The 8,963-nt window shown below is 63.9% G+C and overlaps 1 protein-coding gene across 1 annotated transcript in view; it reads right to left on the bottom strand.

Annotated features, from left to right (window-relative positions):
* The window catches only part of Ptgdr2 (prostaglandin D2 receptor 2), a 3,343-nt gene extending 647 nt beyond the window's left edge, over positions 1 to 2,696 (bottom strand). Inside the window, exons 1-2 of the mRNA XM_005408286.2 lie at positions 2,149 to 2,696; positions 4 to 686 (exon numbers count right to left, since the gene is read on the bottom strand). Of these exons, the coding sequence (XP_005408343.1) occupies positions 4 to 678 (675 nt within the window). The 5' untranslated portion in view covers positions 679 to 686; positions 2,149 to 2,696. The remainder of the gene's footprint in view (positions 1 to 3; positions 687 to 2,148) is intronic.
* Between the last annotated feature and the right edge of the window lie 6,267 nt (positions 2,697 to 8,963).

Genomic DNA, 8,963 nt, shown 5'->3' on the forward strand with positions numbered 1-8,963 from the left:
CGCGTGGCTGGCGGCGATGACGCCCAGCGGCAGCACGAAGGCCAGCAGGAACTTGCTGGCCGCCAGCGCCGTCTGCCGCGCGCCGCAGGTGGCGTTGCGGTCGCCGCCCGGCGCCAGCAGCAGCACGTTGTAGTAGCACATGGTGCGGCCGTCGCGCCGCGGGATGGTGTCGCGGAACACGAAGTAGGGCACCGTGTTGAGCAGCGCCAGCGCCCACAGCGCCGCGCACACCCTGCGCGCCGCGGCCACCGAGCGGTGGTTCTGCGCCCACACCGGGCGCACGACGCGCACGCAGCGGTCCAGGCTGATGGCGCTGAGCAGGAAGCCGCTGGCGAACATGTTCAGGAAGAACACGGACGAGTGCAGCTTGCAGAAGGCCGTGCCCAGCTCCCACGAGTGCCCCACGGCCAGGAAGTAGGTGAAGAAGGGCAGCGAGGCCGAGGCCAGCAGGTCGGACAGCGCCAGGTGCAGCGCCCAGGTGGTGACCACGGTCTGGCGCATGCGGCAGCCCACCACGAAGACGATGAGGCCGTTCTCGGCCAGGCCCAGCAGCGCCGCCAGACCGTGCAGCAGCACGGAGGCGTGGTCCATGTAGCGCAGGCTGGAGTTGCGGTGGCTCCGCAGCTGGCTCATCTGCTCCAGGATGGGGCACAGCGGCGGCAGGGTGGCGTTGGCCATGGCAGGGCCTGCGGACGAAGGAAGGCCCTGAGCCTGGCCGTGAGACCACAGCGGGGACCACAAGGCGCCCAAAGCCCTGGGCGGGCTCTGCCTCTGCAGCCCAGGTGCCCCGCATGGGAGCCCTGGCGCAGGGGCACTGGGGATTCATTAATGGGCTGACCCACAGGAGGGCCGTATGGGGCCCACCTCCCAGTGCGCCGAGCACAGAGCCGGGCATCGCCTGAGTGCACAGGGCCGGAGGGGTCCAGCCCCGGTCCCGCCGCCCTGTCCGCAGCACGCCAGCAGCTGTGTCCCCGCAGGGCCGGCTGCCGGTGTGCCGACCACACAGCCCCCCGATAGCAGGAGCGGAAACGAGATAAGGGCAGGAGGAACTCGGGCTCTGGGGCTCCAGGGCGGGACCGGGGGCGCCTCCCTGGCAGGCGGCAGGGCAGGAGAGCCACGCTACCCTTCCTGCACTCACTCCTGCTCGGGCTGGAATTGGTTGGGCGTCACCTGGAGCTGGAGCTGCCAGCAGCCAGGGGCACAGAGCTGCGTGGAGGACTGGGCACGGGGATCTGCCTGGCAGCCGGGGCTCGGCAGACGCAGGCACAGGCTCAGGTGGTGCTGGGCACACGGCAGGCGGAGCCTCTGCAGGTCCTCTGCATAGCGGCCCTTGCTCCTGGCACTGGGGGAAGACACCGGGACGTCCGCAGCCCATTACACACGGGGCAGGAGCCCCTGCACCACGACCAAGGGCAGCCCCAGTCGGCTTCACCTGCACCCCACTCTGGAGCAGAGGTGACGAGGACGGGGAGGGGCCCTTCAGAATCAGGGCTGCCCAGACTGGCCAAGCCTACCCTCCCGGGAACCATCCTGGGGAAGGATCCGGAGCAGCCGCGTGCCACTGCCCACACACAGTCCCTCAAGCTGGGGTCGGCAAGGGGGCTGCTCCCCAGGGGCTCCTGCTGCCTGAGCGTCAGGGCTTGAGAGCCCCATCCTCTCCTCGGGGAGCATGCTGAGGGTCGGAGAGGCACTGCCCCACCGTCCTCCGCTGCAGCCCTGGGGCCGGACCGCAGACAAGCTCTGTCCGCTCCTCCCAGGTGGTGCTGATCCTGAGGGGATCTCGGAGCGCACAGTCACGCTGCACGCCGGGGGCCGCCCACCAGGCGTCTGTGAGGGTGACTGTCCCCAGCGCCCTGCCCGTGGGAGTCACTGCCCGCGCCCCACCTTGGCGAGAGCAGGGGACAGCAGGAGGACCAGGCTCTGGAGCCTGGCCCGGGCTGCGTCCCAGCTCCTGGTCCGAGCTGCTGCTGGGACCCCTGCCACCCACGCACATCAAAGCAGGGTGGGACACTCGCCCCTGTGCCAGGCACCCAGCGAGTGCCGGAGAACGCGTCTGCCCCCACTCCCGTGAGCACTGCCCTTCGTCCCCGCCCCCACGCCACCCTGGCAAGCTGTGCCCTCTCCGGGGTCCTGGCCACGGCCCCTCACCTGGACTCCAGCCCCAGAGACAGGCAGCTCCGTGGCAGCGGCAGCAGAGAGACGCGTGGCTCGAACAGGCGGAGCGGACAGTGAGCAGTGGAGGAAACGCTCAGCTGGAGCGCGCGCGAGTGTGTGTGTGTGTGTGTGTGTGTGTGCACTTGTGCCACATGGGCGGGGCAGTGAGGGAGAGCTGTCCCAGCTGTGCAGGGAGACTCAGGCCCTCCCGCCAGGAGGAGGCTGCAGCCGGGAGACAGCTGCGCACAGGGACACCACCGCGTGCGGGGCCTGAATCACGTGCGCCATGCAGCTGCGTGACACAGGGCAGGTGGAGGAAGGCGCCGGTCCCGTGTCCACGGCCGATCCACCCCACCAAGGTCCCCGTCCTCCTGTCCCAAGACCCCGGAGGAAGCAGGGTGGGCATCTACCCTCAGGGGCTGTGCGCCTCAGTGACATGGGTCACACGATGCAGCTGGGCTTCTAAGAGTCAGCTTCTTGCTGGGTGTGGTGCTGCCCATCTGTAATCCCAGCAATCTAAGAAGCGGAGACAGGAGGACTGCACATTCAAGGCCAGCCCGGGCGACTGAGACCTGGCCTCAAAATAAAAAGGGCTGGAGGTGTGGCTCAGTGCTACCAGGACTCGATCCCCAGTACGGAAAGAAAAAGAAATTTAAGGGGCTGGGGATTTAGCTCAGCAGCAAAGCGCCTGCCTGGCAAGCGCAATGTCGTGAGTTCGGTTCCTGGTACCGGAGAAAAGCCAAAAAAAAAAAAAAATTTAATTAAAAAAAGGAAGAGCAAAGTCAGCTTCCTCTCCAACACAGGAAAAATGAAGAAGGGTGCTAGGGTGAGAGCTGGCCAGTTCTATTTAAAATGGGCTCTGTCTTAGTTACGTTTCTCTTGTTTCTGAGACAAAATACCCAACACCCAAAGTTATGGAAAGAAAGGTTTATTTAGCTACCAGTTTGTGGAGGTTTCAGTCCATACTCAGCTGGCTCCAAGGCAGGGTGGCACATGGCAGAGGGCAACAGTTCGTGGCAGTGGAACACAGCAAAAACAACAGGACAAAACGGGAGGAGCCACAGCAGAGAGGAGGCGCTTTCCCTCCCTTACACTGTGTGCAGGCGACCTATCCCTACCCCAGGGCGGGTGCAGCTCTCACACCCATAATCCCAGCATTGGGCCACGGATCAATCACAAACTCTAGAAGCCCACCCCATGACCCCACGAGGCTTTGGGGGGACATCCAGACACAAACCATAACAGGCTCAAAGCCTGGGACAAGAGAAGATTGCAGCCAGTCATCCCAACCTCTTCCTGCTGCTCTGCGCAGTAGGGACCCCCTCCCGCAAGGCCCGGACAGATGCTCGGGAAAGCAGGGAGGGACCCAGCATCTGTGTGGGCACCGACCCGGGGGTCCCAGGCGCCATGAGCTCATACTGACGCTGCTGTTGGGGACCGTGATGGGCCAGAGTTCTTGCCGGAGCATGGGGTGTCCTGACCCCCAGCAATGGGGAAGCGGGGGCTGAACTGCCAAGACACAGCCTGCAGCCCCCAGCCTGTGCCCAGGACCGGGCTACACAGGCACCGGACCCTGGCGGCCACTCACAGTGGCCGAGGGCGACTCTGAGGGTCTTCCCGCTGCCCAGTTCCAGCCCCAGAGTGCAGGGGGTGGACACAGACCGCTCTCCAGGACAAGCACGACCCCCGCCCCCAGATGTGTCCGGGTGCAGGGCACAGTCCTGCCTCAGCACCTCAGCCCCTCCAGACCCCTCCCCGAGGCCCTGTGCACCGCGCGTCCTGCACACACTCACGGCAGCCGTGACGATCCAGCGGGAGCCCTGCCTCCTCGGCCCCGTGGCGCCCCCCTTCCCGTCCCGCCCTGTGGCCGGTGCCTGCCGCGGCGGCCTCTTTCCCAGCCCTCCCTGAGGACAGTTAGTACGAAACAAGACAGTAGCCGCACTCTCTAGGGTCACCAAAATAACCCAGAAGAGGAGTTCTGCGTGAGCAGGCGCCAAGGCGTTTTTCTGGAGAAGTGAAGGGCCCTGGCCCTCCCCCCGTGTCCCCGTGTCCCCGTGTCCCCGTGTCCCCCACGCTGTGCTCCCACGGTGACCTCTACAGCAGCTCCCAGCCTGTGACATGGGGCGGGTGAAGCCGGTGGGGTTCCTCCCTGGGCTTTGGGAGCCAGGAGCCTGTGGGCGTGGGGTCGCTGGCGGGGGACAGGGCAGAAGCCCACTGACCAGGGACGGTACGGCTGCATCCGGGGGAGAGCCGCCAGCTGTCTCCAGGCCCCACGGAGCTCAGCACCCATGGAGGATGGCTGGGCCAGGCGGATTCCGCCAGAGCGGGTGACCCTGGCGCGGCCTGCTGGACACTGGCTACTGCAAGGTCCGGCCCGGCCCGGAGGACCCGGGGTGGCTGCTGCGACTCGGATGGCTGAGCCCTCTGCGGGGCCGCAGCCTCCTGACCCCAGGACCCGACGGGAGGGTCCTGTCTGTGCCCTGCCGGGTCCTGGAGCTGGAGCTCGGTGACCCCAAGTTCCAGTTGGGAAGTCACAGAGAAGCAGGGCGGCCCCTCCTGCGGGGACACAGCCCGGGCCGCCCTGCCTGGGTCATGCGGTGTCCCCCCAGCCTCGCCACACCCCACACAGGGCAGATGGGTACTCCCCACTGCCCACCCTGCCACAGGGTCGCTTCTTGGCCACCCACTGAAGAGGAAGTGAGGTGCGGCAGGAAGTCAACGAGGGCCCTGCACCCTGCAGGGCAGCCTCGGCCGCACCTACCACGAGCCCAGAAGAGCCGCCTCCGGGGCTGGGCCCAGCCATGCCGCCACCTCCTCTCCGCTCTCCCTGGTCACAGCCCGTGCCCCGGTGTTGCTCACCCTGCACCACCAAGCTGTCTCTGTTGTGCTGTTTACTGTCAGTTCTTTCCTTGGCCTCTTGCTGACTCCTACCCCTGCTTCAAAACCCTGGCCAGCCATTACCCCAAGACGCCTGTGCTGATTCTTCCAGACAGACCCTGCCTCCGGCTGCACCCTCCTGGCTGTCACTTTGTGCCGCATCCTTGGATCCTCCCTAAGCCCCCTCTCTGCCTCGGTGCAGCACCCTGCTTGGGGGCCCGCAGCTGTGGCTGCTCCTGTGGTGGCTGGTGTGTTGTTGAGACCTTATTCCTCAGCACCACCCTGCCACGCCCAGGCCCAGTCCTCACTCCGCCCCCGTGGTGCCCACCGAAGAAACTGCTGGGCCGCAGCTGCCCATCCAGGAACAAGGGTGAGGACAGAGGACCCTGCTGCTCCCTCTCCCGGGCCTCACCTCTGCCTGCTGCTGGGCGCCAGGGAGCCTGGGCTAGAAACGGTGCCCTAATCTGGAAACTGAGACCACCCAGCCAGCCAGTACCCGAGCTGAGGCTGCACCAGCCCCAGCAGCTCCCTGCCTCAGCTTCCTCTGCTCCTTGCCGTGAGTTTGGGAACCATCTGAGGTGAACAACTGTCCACCGCCACAGGGTCAGCTCATGCCCGGGCAGCCCATGGTCCTCTCAGCCGATCTCCGAGGCTTCCACGGCCTGCAGGAGGTAGGGACAGGAGGCGCGGGAGCCAGGGAAGGGAGGTTGAGTCCTGGGTGGCCCCAGGGCAGCCAGCTCCGCGCCCTCCGCTGGCCTGCGGCACAAGGCGGGCTGGGGACCCACGGTCAGCTCCATGACAGAGACCGAAGGGCTCTGATTGGCCCTACGCCCACCACACTGCTGTGTACTTGATCCTCAGTCTGGAAAGGACGGTGTCCCCGTCCTGCTACCGGTGCTTGTAACCTAGTGACATCCCGGAGGCGAACGTGGGCACGCTCAGGGTTCTCTGTAGTGTACATTCCATTCTACACGCCTGGTCTGCTGCATGGCTGTGTCTGTCATGACCCAGGTCTGCTCTTAAATCCCTGCCTATGCTGGCCGGGGTGGTGGCAGTCCCAGCACGTGGGAGGCAGAGGCAGGAGGAACCTAAGTTCAAGGCCAGCCTGGGTTCCATAGGGAGTTGAAGCCTGGCCTGAATTGCATAGTGAGATTTGTCTCAGGAAAAGAAATCACTGCCTGTTGCTACAAAGGGTGGAGACGGATTCCCGTGGCCAGTGTGGCCCATGCAGGGCCGTGGCCGCAGTCTGCGGCCCGCCAGGCCGGTGGGGAGGAGGCTGACCAGGCCCTTTCCTCTCAGGTCCCCCAGCAGGGGTGGGTGTCGGAGTGGCGTGGACACCCCTGAAGCACAGCACTGTCCTGAAGACGCCACCAGGGCCACACTGGGACTTTTTCACGTTTTAAAATACAAGACTGGGTATTTTGCAGTTTTCCACTAGTTTAAACTTGTGTTCCTGCTGGTGGGAGTGTAGACTGCTGCAACCACTGTGGAAATCAGCATGGAGATGACCCAAAAAAACAAGGACCAGAGGCTCCACTTCACCCAGCCATTCCCCGCCTGGGTATCTTCCCAGAAGAATTGGAAGCATCATACCACAGTGGCCTATGTGCAGCCATGTTTACAGCTGCAGTTTGTCATAGCTAAATCTTGGAAACAACCCAAGTGCCCATCAGCTAGTGAATGGATGAAGATGTGGAGTATTACTCTGCCGTAAAGAAAGTAAACTGGAGACATTTCTAGGAAAATGGAGGCACCTTGAGGCCATACTCTTAAGTGAGATAAACCAGACACACATGTAAGTACCGCATCTTCTCTGGTGTGACACACCGGAAGTGCACACGAGGAGCAAATGTCCTATCGGTGCTGTGAGGCCCGAGATGGGATTTGGGAAGGGAAACAAGGCAGCAGGGCGGGAAAGGGAAGGAAAAGGAAAACTATGAAGCAATGAATAAAATAAACACGTGTTCCCTACCTAGTGGTCTGACTACGATGGGTCTGGTCCCCTGAAGGCAACGGCACTGTCCTGAGACTCCAAGCACCTGCAGCCCCATCCGCACACTGCGCACTGCTTCCGGGCAAAACGGTGGCCGAGGGGGCAACAGCACCCAGTCTGGGGCAGAACTGTGTCCAGCTGCTGCCGCACAAGCCATCACGCTCCCGCCCTAAGAAGGGGCTCGGTAACTGCGGGCCGGACCCCAAGCCCCCAGGCACAGCCCCTCCTCGGCTGCCGGCTTGCCTGGGCTCATCCTACATGGGAGGGCTGTCGCTGTCTTCCCCTTCTGTTCCATCAGCGAACAGGGCAGAGGCCTCCCCTACCCGAGGGAGCATGACGCCCCCTCGCCTCTCGGCATGCTCCTGGAACAAGGGTTTCTCTCCTACTTCCAAGTGTGTGTAGATGTTTTTGTGTTTTGAGACAGGATCTTGCTGTACAGTTCAGGTTGGTCTCCAATTTGCGGCTGTCCTGCCTCAGCCTCCCAAGTGCTAGGATTGCAGGCCTGCGCCACTGCAGCTGGCTGGATATGTGACTCGGTCACTGGTGTTGACGCTGTACATGGGGTGAGTCAGGGCATCTAAATCAAAGGACTCTGTGTCCAGGGACAAATGCAGACCCGCAGACAGCAAGGCTCCTCGCAGGACTGGGCCCCCACTGTCACCGAGGGACTCTCCCAGCTGGCGCTTTCCTGGACTCCAGGCTGGTCTGAGGCTGCACGGCGGGAAAAGCCACGAGGAGCCGAGTCAGCCCAATGCCACCGACAGTAAACCACCCGCGACTGTGGCAGGAAGCGGCACTGCTCAGGGCCACCGGGCTCTTTTCCTGCCTCTGCAGCAGCCGAGCCCCAGGGGTCCCACTCCGCACTCTCACAGCACCCACAACCCCTCCTGTGGCAGGGTGCAGAGGCCCAGCTCGCCAGGATGGAGGGGAGGGCTCCAGCGCTGGGACGCAGACCCTGAAGCAGGCAGGCACCGCCTGGGACTCCGCAGCGACCTCGAAGGCGGCACCTGTCCCGGGCGGAGAGGGGACACAGCAACACCAGCTCGGCCCTCAGAGCACACAGCTGGACACCAGGTCAGTGGACACCAGCACGGGTGCTCACGTCACTGGAGCCACACAGGCACTGCGGGGCGGGGCAGAAACATGAGCAGACTCTGGGAAGTGAAACTTGCTTCTATTTTGGGCGCCTCCTCAGAACCCTGGGGACCAGGAGTTCTGCTCCCAGGCAAACAGGGGCTGCCAGCAAGAGAAGGCTGGGGTTCCTGGGGTCAGGGCCCACGCAGGGCGAGTGGAGGAGCCCACCGCCAGAAAGTGGGTGGCCAGGGCCAGCCTTCACCATCTGTGCCATGGGCTGAAGCCACCCTGGGGACCCAGACCTCCTCTGTCCTGTCAGAGGGCCCCGGGTTTAGACCAAGGCAGAAGCTCCACCTGGGGAAACCCAGAGGGCAGAATTCAAATCGACCCAGATGATCGTGACCCCCAGGCTCCCAGCAGAAGCAGATGCAAACCCCGTCTGAAGGGAACTCCTTCAGGTGGCAGGCACCTGCAATCCTAGCACCTGGGAAGCTGAGGCAGGAGGATGGGTTTCCAAGTTCAAACCCAGGCTGGAAAACTGTGGCTTAATGGGAACTTGTTTCAAAGGCAGAAAGCCAACAACGAGCCAGGTACGAGGGCAGCCTGGCCCACAGGCTCCTCACCCGCCTCTCACTCAGCGCCGCCCCCACGGCTCTTATGGAAGGCAGAGATGATCCAAGCTGCACCCCCACCTCACAGCCACCCGGCCACCGCTGCCACGGCTGGTGTCTCGGCTGGTGTCTTCCTCCTGATTCCAGCCACTGCTCCGAGGGAGACGCCAGGCTCCGATGCCCCGTCAGCCTGCGCACCTGAGGCCCAGCTAGATCCACCGTGCAGCCCAGCACCCAACACGCGGAGGCGCCTG

This window comes from Chinchilla lanigera, unplaced genomic scaffold, assembly GCF_000276665.1.
Source record: "Chinchilla lanigera isolate Chin_1 unplaced genomic scaffold, ChiLan1.0 scaffold00110, whole genome shotgun sequence".
Taxonomy (NCBI): domain Eukaryota; kingdom Metazoa; phylum Chordata; class Mammalia; order Rodentia; family Chinchillidae; genus Chinchilla; species Chinchilla lanigera.